This window comes from Trifolium pratense, linkage group LG7 (assembly GCF_020283565.1).
Source record: "Trifolium pratense cultivar HEN17-A07 linkage group LG7, ARS_RC_1.1, whole genome shotgun sequence".
In the NCBI taxonomy this organism is placed as follows: Eukaryota; Viridiplantae; Streptophyta; class Magnoliopsida; order Fabales; family Fabaceae; genus Trifolium; species Trifolium pratense.
The window spans coordinates 56,244,623-56,260,792 of record NC_060065.1 but is presented as its reverse complement, the minus strand read 5'-3'; the positions used below and the strand labels follow the sequence as shown (position 1 = coordinate 56,260,792).

The 16,170-nt window shown below is 31.2% G+C and overlaps 3 protein-coding genes across 6 annotated transcripts; 2 read left to right on the top strand and 1 right to left on the bottom strand.

Annotated features, from left to right (window-relative positions):
* The first annotated feature begins 1,629 nt into the window (after positions 1-1,629).
* LOC123894125 lies at positions 1,630-4,970 on the top strand. 4 transcript variants are annotated; one of them, XR_006803630.1, is made up of 5 exons: positions 1,630-1,873; positions 2,543-2,690; positions 3,034-3,137; positions 3,232-4,137; positions 4,238-4,970. XR_006803630.1 is itself a non-coding variant. In XM_045944019.1 (5 exons), exons 2-4 carry the CDS (start codon positions 2,699-2,701, stop codon positions 3,472-3,474), a joined length of 540 nt encoding a protein of 179 aa, XP_045799975.1. In that variant the 5' UTR covers positions 1,630-1,873; positions 2,543-2,698; the 3' UTR covers positions 3,475-4,137; positions 4,238-4,970. The 4 variants fall into 4 exon arrangements, 2 of the variants coding, with proteins under 2 accessions (XP_045799975.1, XP_045799976.1); XR_006803629.1 differs by having other exon boundaries at positions 2,543-2,899; XM_045944019.1 differs by having other exon boundaries at positions 2,543-2,891.
* A 2,166-nt stretch (positions 4,971-7,136) lies between these two features.
* LOC123894124 (VID27-like protein) lies at positions 7,137-9,691 on the top strand. Its single transcript, XM_045944018.1, has 2 exons — positions 7,137-7,585; positions 8,897-9,691. Exons 1-2 carry the CDS (start codon positions 7,204-7,206, stop codon positions 9,394-9,396), a joined length of 882 nt encoding a protein of 293 aa, XP_045799974.1. The 5' UTR covers positions 7,137-7,203; the 3' UTR covers positions 9,397-9,691.
* Positions 9,692-10,016: 325 nt separating this feature from the next.
* Positions 10,017-11,569, bottom strand: LOC123894123 (EPIDERMAL PATTERNING FACTOR-like protein 6). The gene is made up of 3 exons (XM_045944017.1): positions 10,760-11,569; positions 10,569-10,615; positions 10,017-10,460 (listed from the first exon to the last, which is right to left on the bottom strand). Exons 1-3 carry the CDS (start codon positions 10,860-10,862, stop codon positions 10,200-10,202), a joined length of 411 nt encoding a protein of 136 aa, XP_045799973.1. The 5' UTR covers positions 10,863-11,569; the 3' UTR covers positions 10,017-10,199.
* Positions 11,570-16,170: the final 4,601 nt, after the last annotated feature.

The window sequence follows — 16,170 nt, the reverse complement described above, 5'->3', positions numbered from 1 at the left end:
GTTCTTCGCTTTTTGATGGATTTTTTTTCTTATCTATTTTCCAAATAATTTTAGAAGCATCGATGGTTTTGTAATTTTTTTCCGTTATTATTACAAGATTTAGGATCATAATAATTAATTATGATATAAAGTTACTTTTCATTAACAACTAACAATAATAATTCATAACTTGGTTATTCCAAGCAAATAATTTTAAAATATATTTAAAGAAAGTGGAATGACGTGAGAAAAAGCTCTTATTTCTATCGAGTTACTATGTTTAGGGTTGGGAACAGGCCAGGCTAGGCCAGGCCTTGACAGGCCTGAGCCTGGCCTACGATTTTTTTTCAGGCCTAAGCCTGGCCTGTGGCCTATCAAATGATATTTTTTTTGCCTGGCCTGAGCCTTTTAAAAGTCTGGCCTGACCTTGTAGCCTGTTTAAAAGTCTGTGTTACATTAAAACTTCTCTATATAGTTTTTTTAAATAGGCTAAACAGGCCTTAAAAAGTTCACATTTAAATTTTTATAATTTCTACAACATTAAGAAAAAGCTAATAATATGATTAACACAATAATTAAAAACTAATCAAATAACAAATACGATTACGAAAAGTCACAATAATTAAAAGCTAATAATATTTATATAAATAATATTTTTTTATAAGATATAAATAATAATATTATATAAATAATAATTATTATAAACAGGCCGGCCTATCAGGCTTCGTAGGCCTTTTTAGAAGCCTAAGTCTGGCCTATTTATGTAAACAGGCCGTTTTCAAAGCCTAAGCCTGGCATTTTTAATAACCAGGCCAGGCCAGGCCAGGCTTATATAGGCCAGGCCGAAGGCCCCTGTATGCCGCCTGGCCTATTCCCAACCCTAACTATGTTATAGGTACAAGTTTCCTCTTTTGTCCGAATTTGAATCCAAAACTTTCAATTTTTTTAATCGTTATCTCATCCAATGCCTAATAGCGCATACTTATCTCTAACGAAGAAAATGTAGAATACATAAGGTGATTATTATCATTTAACATCGACTAATTTCGTAAAAAATAAAATAAAATTGACTAATGTCTCCAAAAAATCCATTCAAAGTTCTCCTCTCCCAAATAAATAGGAATCATGGATATACTTTAACTATCTATTTAAAGAGTTCAATTTATCCTATCACTCAGATTAATTTATATCTTTGACTTTGATATAATTGATTTTTAAATGAAATGTTTGTTTTGAAATTGTTTTAGGGGAAAAGTTTAAATAGCCAAATTTCTTCTTTTTTATTTTCACCGCCGGATCAAGTTTCTTCTTTTTATTTACTCTTGAAAAATTTATTTAATTTTTTGCTCTCGAAAATAATTAAACATAATTAAATAAAAGAAAATGTTAAATAGTACACACGATGCATCGGTTAAGCAAATAAATAAGGAAATTTTGTCTTGAAATTCGTGCATTAAAAGTATAAAAAGTTATTTTTATCGACATTAACTTTATGTTTTATTTGTACACAAAAAAAAACTTTATATTTTATTTAACAAGTGTATCGGGTGCACCGTTTAGTATGACACTTAAATAAATTAATAAAAAAATCATGAAGAGTAGTAGAAGATGAGTATAAAGACAACATTTAGAAAGGTATCGGTGATAGGTTATTATCTTTCACCGCAACCGAAATCAAAAGATATTCGCGAAGAATCGCATGAAGATCGAGGCGAAGATGTTTCAAGCACACTTTCTTCGTCTATGATTTACATCGTTTCTTCGCAACTATTTTTTGATTTCGATTGGAGTATAAAATAATAACCTAGCACTTCCATGGAAGTTCGTTTTGTGTGCTAAGAGGAGACAACATTCATTTGGTTCAGTCTCTGAGAGTAAGATTTACTTTGACAAGGTATTGTTTCTTTTTCCATCGCACTAATTTTCGCTTTGTTTTTCAATTTTGTTACTTTACTAAGTGATGATGATGTTTTTTTTGCTGTAACAAGATCAATACTTGGAAAAGCAAGCTTTTTTATTTGAAAAATAAAATAAAATGTCTTAGTTGATGATTGCATGCATGTCTATGATGCATTTCCATAGGAAAAATGTTGTATTCTTTTTTTTTGGTCCAGTAGTCTAGTTGCTAAAAATTCCAGCTTAAAGGTGAATAAGTGGAGTGTTCAGGTTCGAACTCTGACTCTTGTGGATATAATGCGATCTCCTTACCAACTGAGCTAAGTTAATAGGGACGGAAAAGTGTTAGAAATGGAAATGAAATACTGGTTAGGGTTCTTTATCCTTGAGAGAGAGAGAGAGAGAAAGAGATTTTGAAGTTGATGACTGTTTAATTTTGTTGAGTACATGTCAAAAGTGCATTCTAAAAGAGCTACATTTTTGTAATGACATGATTTTAAAATATATAATTTTCTAGTTTGTGATAAATATATGCAATTATAACTTGAAGTCTGTTTAACAGTTGTTCACTTGATGCTTATTTTTTGTGACTACTTAGTTTGTTTTTGAATTATCAGTGATAGCTTCTTGAATACTTTTGAAGATAGTGTTTATTTTGTAAATGCAGAGTTTGGTTTTCTTGAAATGAGACATGGGTTTGACTAGTTTCCAAAGGGCATGATCCTGAATGTGGAAGACAAAGATAATAATGGTTCAATGTTAATAGTCACACACTGCTGGAACATCTCTCAGCCACTCGAGACCAATAGCCCCATGTATATCAATGTGTAGATTCAGCAAGCATGTTGTTCATGCCCCTTTGATTGCATCAGCAATTTCATTGATGTTTGCATGTCTCACTGCATTGTGCAATCAAAGGGGCATGAACGACATGCTCGCTGAAGAATCCATTGTGCTTTTTGTCTTTTCTCTCTTCCCTGCCTTAGCTTGTGCCTGTATTCTTAAACTATCCCAATGTAACTATGTAAATTATCCTTTTGTCTCTTTCCCATGATCCCTGCCCCTTAATTTTACATTGGCAGAATCTAACTTGCTGTTTTCATTACTCATGGCATAATTGTGGTCACCAAAATCTGATTCCCGTGATTTCTCCATTAGATCTTGAATTTGGCCTGAAATGTGGAAAACCTTGTGCTGCTTGTGATCACTATGTTGCTGAAGAGGGACTTGGGATAGCATGCTGTGAGAATGGTCAATTGCAGGTTTGGCTTTCAGACTCTTGGAGAACTCAAGTTTATATTATTTTCATTTTTATTCTTTGAGGAACCACTTGATGAGGCTTTAACATTCTCACAGGTTCATAACGGTCGACTTCAGGAACTTCAGAATCAGGGGTCATTTTCAAAATATAGCCATTGCTCTGCATCATGGTTTTGCTTCAGAATCAGACGTTTGATTTTTTCAAGTTCTTCCAGGTTTTCATGCCTCATAGCTACTCCTACAGGACCATATTCATGTAACTGGGTTGCACTTGCCATTCCTAAAAGCTTACTGAAAGAAGTTCTGTTGCAAAAATCGTACTCGGCTGTGCTTAGCTGATCTTTTACTTCTGCATTGCTGTCTCAGAATGATCTTATCTTCTGAAGATTTTGATCAATTGAAAAATCTCCAGACAATTGAGATGTAACAATGGAGCAATGTGATGAAAATAAAGCATTTAATTCTTTCTCAACACCCCCATGACATGAATTTTCTTGCCTTTCACCATTCACAGGATTAACAAATTCCATCATACTATGTTCCCAAGTATTTCCTCTGGAGTGGCTATCATGCTTGTACTTTTGTCGTGGCGTGTATCTTTAGGGGAAATCGAGCAGCAAGGGACATGAATGCAGAATTGGAAAGATGGTCTGAGACATTTTGAGTGAGAAAACATTTGTGTCCTTGAACAAGATGCATCCATGCAGTAAACGAGTCTGCTCATCCTCGGAAAATATTTTGTTCATTTTCCTACCATTTGCCCTTACTTCATCTGTTCCATCAACCCGATGACTGTTTATATCCAACATCAGAAGCTTCCACACTTTATTAGTTCCCTCATCAAGATCAACTTTAGTTCCCTCATGAAGACCATCAATGGCTGTTTGCGGTCTTTCTGCATCCTCAAATGTTTGTCTATTAGAACTGCCTAGATTTGCAATATTAGTTCGATTGGCACCACAGTTTCTAATTGTGGTCAGTGAAGTGCAACCACGAGTTCAGGTAGCGATTCTTGATCTTTTTGTTTGGTTGGTCCACTCTTTCCTGAATATAAATTGTACTCGAATGATTGATATTTATCATGAGATAGCTCTTTTTGTAGCTTTGAGCATGGTTAGGAGTCTCGCTGTTTCATATTCAAAAGCAGATGTCCAGCCGTTACAAGTTGATTCATCCATATGTGATATAGCATTTTCATCAGTACCATTGAGCAAGCAAACAACAACAACATTAATCTAATTGGAAGGCAATATAATTTAATGCAGGCATACCAGTCAAATTATTGGGTTCAATTTTCAAATGTACAAAAGAAAACGAGAACTGAAAAGGGGAAAATCTTCTAACACGTCCTATGCATCTTCGGAGCCCATGTTCTAAAGATGTATTGGACGTGTTATAAATTTTCCCCTTTTCAGTTCTTTTTTTCTTTGGTACATTTGGAAATTGAGCCCAATAGTTTGACTGGTATGCCTGCATTAAATTATATTGCACCCCGATTAGATTAATGTTGTTGTTGTCTTCTTGTTCAATGGTACTGATGAAGATGAGGAGGAAGAGGATTTCGAAGATGATGCTGTGGCGGGTTAAAGTCAAGGGGGGAAATAGACAGCCTTCTAGCTACTATTACCAAGTGCTGTGACCTTGTGAATTTTATATATAGTAACAAAAGTAGTTTTCACTTTTCATCATGATAATATCAATTTGATTGTTTTGGTTGACATTTGGATGAATTGTTGCATGTCAGGACTATGTTCAATGTATGAAATTGGTTATGTTTGTTCAGTGACAATAATACAGAATCATCTGATAACTTATAAATGGAACATTCATGCGAATTGTTATTTCTTCAAATGTGCTAATGAAAGTGTCTTGAACATAATCATCTTTAAGAATATGTGAAGATATATAGTAGTAAGTAGTGATTTAAATTACATGAAATGAAATCCATAAGGAGTTTGGGTAGTATGATCGATCTTCGACTCAAAGAAAAAAAATAACAAATTTTCACACACTTTAATAATTAAATTTTGACGAAGATATATCTATATGCTTTTTTAAGTACGTCTCATGGTTGTCACATTTCTAGTTTGAACGTCTCATGATTTTTAGTTTGAACTCGTAATTCGTTCTTGTCCTAACAAGTTTGGATTTAGCTTATTTTTTTCTTATGAAAAGCCTGTGCAAAAAATAAGCTTTTATATTAATTTATAAATTTTTACCAACAAAATTTATATTTTTATAAGTTATTTTTTTCATAAACTACCTTAAAAATTTATAATAATATATAAAATAAAAGCTTATTATTTGCATAATACGTTTCGTATAAGCTCAAAAATAAGTTAATTCAAATAATTTTAGGAGAGGTGAGGTGAGAATATATAAAGAAAGACACATGTTTTGGTAAATAAAAAATAGCAATTTATAAATTAACTTATAACAGATGAATTTATAATTTATATTAGATAAACTAGCTTATTAGTATTAAATTTGTATTGGTTGGTAAATTAATCGTTCTACCTTATTAAATTTGTATTGGTTGATATATATATATATATATATATATATATATATATATAAGTCAGGATCCGTTGACACCAACTAGTTTGACACCAAATGTTACACCTCTCAATAACGTTTTAACCGATATAAATTTTATAAAATCCACCGTTGGATTGAAAGTTTACATCATATAGATCATTTGTGTAAAATTTCAGACAAATCCAAAATCATTTGATATGCTATTGAGACACATAAAGATTAACGACATTTAAAAAAATACAAAAATCGTTAATTTTGATGTATCTCAATAACATATCAAATGATTTTGGATTTATTTGAAATTTTACACAAATGATCTATATGATGTAAACTTTCAATCAAACGGTGGATTTTATAAAATTTATATCGGTTAAAACGTTATTGAGAGGTGTAACATTTGGTGTCAAACTAGTTGGTGTCAACGGATCCTGACTCTATATATATATATATATATATATATATATATATATATGGGAGTACTTCAAGTGAGAGCATGTCTTATAATGAGAGATGAGAGGGATAATTAATATCCATTGGATGATAATACATGGCTAAGATTTAATTACTCCCCTCTATTCCTTTTGCAGCAAAACATCTTCTCCTCTCCCACTCTTGTTCCATCTCTTCCATTATTTTTTGGAAATCGTTAAATAAGGATTTACTCCCAATCTCATCGAAATAAAGAAAGAAAAAAAGGAAAAGGAAATCAGTCTCCCTGCATCTAATTAACCCAGCCCTTTTGAATGCTTTCCAATTTCCACTTTTGCATCTAATAAGTAACAAAGCTAAATGACACCAAGTCAAAATTCTCATACAATTGGATTAACACTAATAAATGGAAGAAAAACAAAGTTCTGTTGAAGAAAATGGCTTCAAATAGTTTCAACTTGCAGAAAACTTTGTCCAAAACATTGCTATCAATTTTTACCACTTTATTTTCAGTTGGGAAAGTGGTTTCAACACGATACAAGATCTGATCGTGTCATTAGTTTCAAGATGTCACATGAACAATAGCATAATTTCAAAATCAAAGAAAAAAAATAGAAATCGCAAGTTCGCAACGATAACACGGGCGAGAGAATCAACAACCCTTGAGGGGATGAGGGGTGAAGAAAGTATTACCTCTGGTTATAAAAACTGGAGATCATGATAAGAATTGATCTAAGGGTTATGATTTATCCCTCTCATCTCTCATTATAAGACATGCTCTCACTTGAAGTACTCCCTATATATATATATATATCAAATGATGCAAAAAATATATTTTGATTCATATTTAATTTTTTTTTTCAAATAAAATGACAAAGTAACATTAAAATAAAAAATGTAATTTTTTTTTAGTAAAAGTAAAAAATGGTAAGTTAAAAATAATATAAAAAAGGTTTACCAAAACAGGTTTTTTTTTCTTTTCAAAATGAACTTATTATTATTATAAATTAAAGATAAACTAAAAATTTAGAGCCAAAAATAAAAATATTTAGAACCGCCAAACCGAAATCAAAAGATGGTTGTTGTGAAGAATCATCATCCATGGAGTTCCAAGGCGAAGATGGTTCCAAATTCCCTCTCCAAACTAGCGACAAACTTTTGTTTGGACGAGGTTTTGGTTTCAACACCGATGACCACACTGTTTCTCGTCGTCACGTTTCATTCCAACTCAACGAGTCTGAATCAGAGTCTCCTAGGGTTTCATTTCAAGTCATCGGAAGAAACCCCATTTGGGTTTTGAAGAACAACGATGGAACTCTTAATCTCTTCAGGAAATTCGATATGGGTCATTTAGAACTCGGAGATCGTTTTTGCTTGTCTGGTGGTAAAACACCCATTTGGTTCAATTTCAGTAAGAATCAAGATTCTGAATGTGAGATTGATTTTGACCAAATTGATGTTTCACAATTTGATCCTGTTAAAGGTATTATCTTTTTCATTCAACCAATTTTTGTTTCTTTGCTTTGCATGATAATGATGATGATGATGATGATGATGATGATGTTTTTTTGTTCTGAGAAAATCAATAGTTGGAAAAGACAGCTTTTTTTATTTGAAAAATTAAATGTGTTAGCAAAATTTGCAATGTAGATGTAGTACATTATTCAACATGTAGATTTTGAGAGTTTGTATATAATGAGTTGCAGATTTTAGGTATCTGTCAAATCTGTGTAGTGTAGCCTTGTAAGGATAGTATAATTCTAAGGGTTTTTTTTGGATTGATTTATTCGAGTTTATTTACTGATATAAACACTTGTGAGATTGTTTGAGAGAATTTATGGAAAAGGTGTATGACATTTCCATTAAGTTGTTATCAGCTTATTTCAATAAGCTCTTCAGGATAGCTTACTTTTTTAATATACCAAAAAAGTCAAATTTGCTTATAATAATAGTGACATGAGGGAGTAGCTTATAGAGTTATAGTTTATATGAGAATGGTTTGACGTTTTTGGCATTTGTTATTGAAATAACTTTAATGTAAGCACTTATATGGTAAGTGCTTATGCTATGAGTGCTTAATTAAGTTGTTTATCCAAACTGGGCTTAATTCAAATTCAATCACAAGTACCATAGTTTATGATTTAAGGGTTTTTTGTGTGTCCATTTAGTTATGATAGCTTGGTAGCCTTTTAAGGACTGTATAATTCAAATATTCAATACAAGTTCCAATATTATTATGTATGGAATCAAGTTCTGTCTGTCTTTCGATTTTGTTGTTTCTTGGTGCTTCATTCCTGGTTTCTTGAACTTACGGTTAAGGAATATTAACTCAATTATACTACCTAAATGGGATTATTCTGCATAAGCATTTCTGTTTTGTCTTTGGAACTTGAACACAGGTAAAACGTAATGAAATTTTCTGGTGTTAGAAATGGAAATGGAATGGTTACTAGTTGGGTTTCTTTTGTACCTCACAGAAAAGCTAGTTTTTTTTTCTTCCTTGAGATTGAGAGAGAGATAGATTTTCAAGTTGATGAGTGTTCAATTTTGCTGAATTCATGTCAAAGCCGGTTCTCTAACAGAGCAAGATTTTGTAATGTACACGATTTAAATATATAACTTTCGGTATTGTGTGATAAATATATACAATTCCAAGGGTAGTATAATTCAATTCTGTTTAACTGTTGTTTACTTGATGGTTATTTTTCCTGAACATTTATGCACGAATTTGTTATTGAATTCTCCGTTATAGCTTTTTGAATACTTTTGAGATACTTTCGGTTTGAAAATGCAGAGTTTGGTTTTCTTCTGATGAAACACGAGTTTGACCAGTATCCAAAGGGCATGATTCGGAATGCGGAGAATTGGGAGTGGTTCCTCGAGGAGCCCAGCAAAGAAAGCGAGGATGAGGATGATTCTGATGAGACGAGGAAAATTAGGGGAAAGCGGAAAGTATTTAAAGAAAACGAGGATGACGAGTGGACTGGTGATAGTGAAGATGATAAGGACCTTGTTGCAAAGATGGGGAAAGGTAAGAAACCTAGATACTCCACAAGGTCTAAAGACAAAAGAGGATCTAATAGTAATGTCAAAGCTAGTAACAATTCTAAAAGAAAGAAAGCAACTAGTGGCGATGAAACTGTTGATGATGACGACGACGACGATGATGAGACGCTAGGAGGCTTCATTGTTACTGATGACGAAGATGAGGACGAGGAGCAGACCAATGATGACGACGATGAGGAAGAAGAGGAGTTTGAAGAAGATGATGACGATGCTGTTGTGGCTGGTTAAAATCAAGGGAAAAAATAGACATCCTTTTAGATACCAAGTGTTCTGGCCTTATTATGTTAGTATACAGTGACACAAGCAGCTTTCACTTTTCATCATGATAACATCAATTTGATTGTTTTTCGTGATATTTGGATGAATTGGTGTATGTCTAGGACTATGTTCAAATGTATGACATTGGTTATGTTTTAGTTCAGTGTAAATATAGAGAATGATCTTCTTCTTTTTTGTTGAATGATAGAGAAATTGCACTCTTAACGTGAATAAGTGGAGTGACTGAAATTTCATCTTAAGGGAATAAGTGGAGTATTCATGTATCAAACCATAAGTCTATAACTGCTGCATATATCAATGTCTCTATCAACTGAGTTCATACGGTTCTTTATCTTTATTGATTGTAACAAATTAGTCCTTAACATTATAGTCCGACAACTTCTTTTTTTAACCTCTTATCTCTCTGTCATCCATATATCTTCAATTAGGTTTCATGGCTAATCCTTAGTTACATCTTAATTAATAAAGCTATAACTTCATCCTTAATTTATTTTTTATGTTGGCAACAAAACTGGGTTTATAAACCATCCAACAATTAGCAATATTGTCATTGACATTGCAATCATAAATCACACAATGGCTAAATTAATTAATAATAATTAAATCCTTTCACTTTTGAGATTTGTACAATGGGACATAATACATATATTATGAGCCTAAGAGATGAACTATATAATATGAGTTCAGGTATGCTCCATTTAAGATATTAATAATATTAATTAATAATATTAAAGTAGAATGATCATCATTCATCATGGACTGTAGAAGGAAGGACCACATTTGCATTTCCAGCTTTCAGGCTCATAATTTGCATACTGAAGTCCAAAATGACTTTTCTTTTTGCTTGTAATACTTGGAACTTGAACGGCTTCACATGGATTGCATCCATAACACTTGTGCTCACAGCTTGGTGGACTTGAACCTATTTCACTGCTGCTTATCTCTATATCTTCATCATACACCACTTCTTTCATTTTCTCTGACTTAATACTTTCTGTTACCACATCATTACCCTTCAACAAAAAACAAGTTTATATATGTTTATTAGGATTATGATATTATGATATGATATAATACACAACACATCCAAATTTACATAATGTTAGAATTAAGGCATATACCTTTTGTGACTCTATGGTTTGGTTTGGTGCTGGTGCTTCTTTTGGGCCTGATATATAAATGAAGCATATATAAATTGTTAAGATCTAAGCTCAAAAGAGAAGAATAGAAACATAGTAATTAATTGCATGAGATAAGTTTTCTATTAGTAGTAGTAATCTAATCTACAAAAAAAGTGTGCTAGTTAACTAACCTGGATGTGACATTGCAACAGTTGGAGGAAATGACCTTGTAGCTATAGAGACACAAATCAGTAATTGCAAAACTAGCATAAAACAGAACAATCTTCCCTTCATTTTAAGCACACACAAATGATGAATCAAATGATGATGATGTAAAATCTTCTTTTCACTAAGGTGTGAGTGATGATTATTGCTGAATTGTAGAGTATATATATAAGAAGAGAGGGAAAAAGCTACTATAACTGATCACAAGAAAATCACAAACTTAGTATATATTCCCAAAAAGATGAGACTCTGAGAGATTTTGCTTCACAAACACACAAGTGATTTTAGTAGTAGTACTAGTAGTAGTTTCTTGTTACACAATGAAAGAACAAGTTGAACAAGTTTTCACCTATTCATTTGACAACTCCTAAGACTAGTCTGTTTCTGTTCTGTTGGATATTGCTTGCTTACCTTTCAATACAAGCCAAGCCAAACTAACCTCTCTCTCTCTCTCTCTCAAATCAATCTAAAAGGGTGCTGTTATATATGGTTCTCTATTTGTTCAGAATAACAGCACCCATTTTCAGTCTCCATATAATTATATTATCTGATAGTATATGTTAAAATAAAATACTAGTAATTTTGACACCTAGATTGCAGAGTCTTTGTTTGTCTTGTAGCTACATGTCATTACCATAGGAGTACAGAAGAAAGAAATCAAAATCAAAATCAATGGTTATGGCACACAGCTACAGTAGTGTCAGTTTTATGAATTGGAAAGCAAATAAATTGCATCACCTTCTGAATTCTGATATTGTATTTAATGAGGTTGTTATTGGTGGATTATTAAATGTTACTTGTACTACTAGTCTACTACTACTACTAGGGTCAAATTTTTCTATGAGTTGGTTGTTGGGGAACAGATAACTTTTCTTTACCAATATCAGATTTTGGCCATTCATTTTATATGGCATTTATTTTGGGTTTCCCTAATTTGATAATCTGTTGCATGATACTCTGATTAGTTACATCGGTATTTCCTTTCCAAAAAAATGTTAGTACATTGGTAGGTAATTTATTATGGTCCATTATTTGGAGTGTTTTCCACAACTTTTTTTTGAAAGTCACAAGCATATGGGAGAAAATAGAGGTATAGTACACCATTCAAATATCAGTCTTAGAATCAAATATAAGGATTATATTTGACTTAATTTAAACTTATAAAATTGACTTGTAACATAAGGATTATCCTCACTTATAATCAAATATTTAGACTATTTCGTAACTGATGTGGAACACTTAAGTTATAGGCACCGATGAAGCGACATATTCTTGAGGGGACTAAATATACACGAAAAATAAAATAAAAGTTTGAAATTAATATAAAATTAATAATATTAGTTAGAAAAATTGAGTTTGTTGATGTTTTAAAGAGTCAAATTTCATCGATAATTGAATATATTAAACCGACTAATCACGTCTTTTTCAATATGAACAACAGAAGAATTTAATTTATATACACTATTACGATAAAGTTATTTTACACATATGTATCTTGATCTTACCCGATCAGAGAGTCGACTGCATCCGGTGTTTCTCCTCTTCTATTAGAATATGAGTAGATATTGTGACGTTGACCTGAGCTTGGTCTTCGTGGGCTGCTCCACAAATGCGCCCATGCTCGATGGTCCAGAAGAGAATTTCCCCAGCAATTGGGCTTTAGGCCCAGTCCAAAACATATCCAAAAATATATTGACACGTCATAAAATGTTATAAAACACATGACATGTCACATTCATTAAATAATGTGGCAACATATTATTAGATGTATATGTAAAATAATTTTACACTGAAAGTGCACAACAATTAAACTCTTTGAATGAAATATATCATCTATTTCATCTTATAGTTTTGTTTTAACAATTCTTATCGCTAATATAGTTCTTTATACTTGTTGTAGAGATTGAAAAGATAAATAAAATCAATCAATCGAGTCATAAATATTTTTACTGTAATATATCTAATAACTTTTATATTTACGGTAGCTAAATATATATTATTAGAGTACTTAAACATATATAAAAGTATACCTATTTATTTTATAATAAAAAAACACATTTCTTATTTTTTGAAATATATATTGTTTTTACACCGACAAAAATATTGACAATGAAAAATACTAATTAACTTGTCCATGTTTCTAATAGGTGGTGACAAAGCTCTTTTTTAAAAGATTTAACATTTCTATAACTTTAAAGTTTCAAGATCTCTTGCATGACTTTTAATTATCTAATATAGTTATAATTAATTTTGTCAAAAAAAAAATATAGTTATAATTAATTGAAAATATGAGGTTAGTTAGTAAACATAGTAGCTAGTAGAATAAAAGGTTCACTATAAGTTAAGTTACCATTTAAGTTCTCTCTTTTTTGTGCAGACATTTTTAAGGAATCAGAAAGTGGGCATTTTTGTACTAGAATAAAAACTCTAGGCTAATTCAGATGTGTAAGAAATGTATTCACAGCATTAATAAAAATGATATGAACAACTAATAATAACAACCTCGGAGATGTTATAGCTAGGTTAGTCAAAATAGTATGAATATGTCATCCATCACTCATATTAATAGAGAGTAAGCAGGGGGTATATATATAGGCATATAGGCAAAACATCAAGCAAGTGCACCTATGTTACGAATAAATGTAACAATAACAAGCTTAAAAAATTACTCCTATATATCTAATCTAATAATAATAATTTTAAAAGATATTTATAGTTTAGTAAAAAAAATTATATTTATAGTTATGAATTTTTTTAATAAAAACTTATATTTAAAGACTGAGATTGAAAATAGATGATATCATATATGTACATATTTATAGTTATGAATCTTGTTTAGCTTTTAGCTATGATGGACAATTTCTTGCATCAGGAAGCCTGGCTGGAGAACTATTCGAATATGGGAATCCAAAAGGTGCACTTGATGGTCCCAAAGGTGGCATAGAGTGGTTCATTTGATGGTAAAGCTTGTGTTTTTGAGCTTTACGTGCCACAATAAGCTTGTATTTTTTGTTCGTAGGAACTGCGAGTGGCATATCTTTATCACATATTGCAAGAACATAACGGTTTTATTTTAATTATTAGTAAAAAAGATTCACATTAAGTATGATCCATAGGTTTTAGGAGTTATGATTTGAAGGGTCTCAATTTTTTTTAATGGTCATTATTCCGGTGGTAATCACTTATGGATTCTTGATAGTAGAATCAAGTCTATATAAAGTAGTCTTTGGTCCCTAAGTTTGATCTCATTCCGATATTCAGAAAATATACATCATCATCATTTATATAGTAGAGAGTAAGAGCTTAGAAGACTCAAAGAACCGTGCTTCACAACACTGTAACAAATGGCTGTGGGTAATTTTAGTTTCTATTTTCCGCATTTGATTTATTGATTTTGTTGTTCATTTGTTATCAGAAACATAGGATCAATTGAAATAATCTAACACACGTCTCACTTACTTTAAATAGGAGAAAGAAAAGATAAAAAAAGAAAGCCACAAATCACCGAAACGAGTTTTCTTTGTCAAAATAGGGACGCGTTTGGCATGTGTGTATGGGTTAGATATTTTATTCATGCTAAATCACTTTGATTGAATTTAATGAAAAAGAAAAGAAGGAATAAATGATATAGAAAGTAAGGAGATGTCATTCGTGAACTAAAATTCATTTTTCTTAATACCAAAAAAAAAAAATCATTTTTCTCACTAGTTAGCATGTCGAAATTAAAAACCAAACTCTCCCAAAAAATGTTGATCTAGGGATTTGAATCACATAAGTATATTGTAGTAACTGTTTCATGTAATTTCACGCAGTAGAGAATCTTATAATTATACAAAAAAGTTCTAACGGCTCGGATTTATCAATTTGGTCGATTTGATGATGTGTGAAAAAGTTCTAGCCTCATCAAATCTGACTCATGCTCCACAAAGACCAAGTTATCCAACTCCTAATAATTTTGTGAGCCTGTGTCAAAAAGAAAATGTGAGCCAAAATTATAATTCACCTTTGAGTGGGAACTGGGAACCTCCTTAACTATTTTTATAGGACGTAGATAACCATTTTGAAGTGGACCCACAATGTCACATTATTATTGTTAAGAATTTTGTTGTTAAGTCTCTGGGACCATAACCAGTTGGTAAAGACATTGTATATTATTACAGTGTTTAAGGTTTGAATTTCGATACTCTCACTTATTCACTTTAAAAGATGAAATTCTATCCGATATTTTCCTTCAATTCAATTGTTAGAGACATTGTATATTATTACAGGGTTTAAAGTTTGAACTCCGACACTTTCACTTATTCACTTTAAGATGTGAAATTATATCCGATATTTTATTTCAATGATAGAAAATTAGAAACCCTTCTGAAAGTGGAACTCCTATTTTTCCACTTCTTTTATTCATTTAAAATGAGATTGAATTTTGTCATTCAAAAAACACTTAGGTTTATATATAGTTGCTTCTCCTTAAGCAAACAATTATTTTATATTTTGTTTTCATTGGACCTTTAATTTATTTCGTTTTTCAAAGTGTTGTGTATAGAACATATAATTTTTTTATTGTTTTCTATACAATACTATTTCGAAAACAAAAAGTCATGTGAAATATTGATAATACATCTCAAAATTTAGAATGAAACAGAAGAGAAAAGGACCCTTAACTTTTTATTATACATCGAAGTCATATTTCTCATTATTATTTAGTATTTATTTACTCGGATGAAATTGGCCATTTGCAAACAAAACAATAAACAACTTTGATATGATGAAGAATATACTCTTTTTGATTACAAAATAACTTTGGTGTCCTTGGATACACAACCTCACATACAAACAGCAACACTAATATGTTTACAATACTTATCAAAATAATTGGAGCAGTTCAGTTATATTAATTTTTACTAAAATTAGAGCTAAAATAATTAGGCCACCTCTATTAATTAATTTATTAATTTCAGTCATTCTAGTGGAAAACGATTTTTAGCTAGACTTTATTTACTTTGTGACCGAACTCTATTACTGGGATCGTCTATTTTGATTTGAGCTAAACGTTAAAAGAATTAACAGACTTAGTGAAAGAAAAAAAAAATACTAATCTTAATAGTTAATCCAGAGTCAAATGCTGCAAAATACATTTCTAATCGAAAATGTTAGCAAAAAACTTGATATAATAGTTCCAATTATTCCTCTATAACTCATCACCAATTTTGACTATTTTAAAAAAAATTACTTTGTTTGTTAAAAAAAAAAGAAGACTTTGCATCAAACAAAATGATTAAGCTGAGGTGAAAAATATACTTTATTTTAGGACAAAGAGAGCGAAAGTTCAAATTCTGACTAAAACAATTTTTTTATGAAAATTATCTTATCTCTCCAC

What these genes read in the sequence shown, in the direction of transcription:
- LOC123894123 (XM_045944017.1), bottom strand. Translation starts at nt 10,862, where the DNA reads ATGAAGGGAAGATTGTTCTGTTTTATGCTAGTTTTGCAATTACTGATT. An exon ending in TGTTGCAATGTCACATCCAG is followed by an intron (nt 10,616 to 10,759) that starts GTTAGTTAACTA and finishes TTTATATATCAG; the next exon opens with GCCCAAAAGAAGCACCAGCA. An exon ending in AAACCATAGAGTCACAAAAG is followed by an intron (nt 10,461 to 10,568) that starts GTATATGCCTTA and finishes TTTTTGTTGAAG; the next exon opens with GGTAATGATGTGGTAACAGA.
- LOC123894125 (XM_045944019.1), top strand. Translation starts at nt 2,699, where the DNA reads ATGTGTAGATTCAGCAAGCATGTTGTTCATGCCCCTTTGATTGCATCA. An exon ending in TATTCTTAAACTATCCCAAT is followed by an intron (nt 2,892 to 3,033) that starts GTAACTATGTAA and finishes TTTCTCCATTAG; the next exon opens with ATCTTGAATTTGGCCTGAAA. An exon ending in GTGAGAATGGTCAATTGCAG is followed by an intron (nt 3,138 to 3,231) that starts GTTTGGCTTTCA and finishes ACATTCTCACAG; the next exon opens with GTTCATAACGGTCGACTTCA.
- LOC123894124 (XM_045944018.1), top strand. Translation starts at nt 7,204, where the DNA reads ATGGAGTTCCAAGGCGAAGATGGTTCCAAATTCCCTCTCCAAACTAGC. An exon ending in ACAATTTGATCCTGTTAAAG is followed by an intron (nt 7,586 to 8,896) that starts GTATTATCTTTT and finishes TTGAAAATGCAG; the next exon opens with AGTTTGGTTTTCTTCTGATG.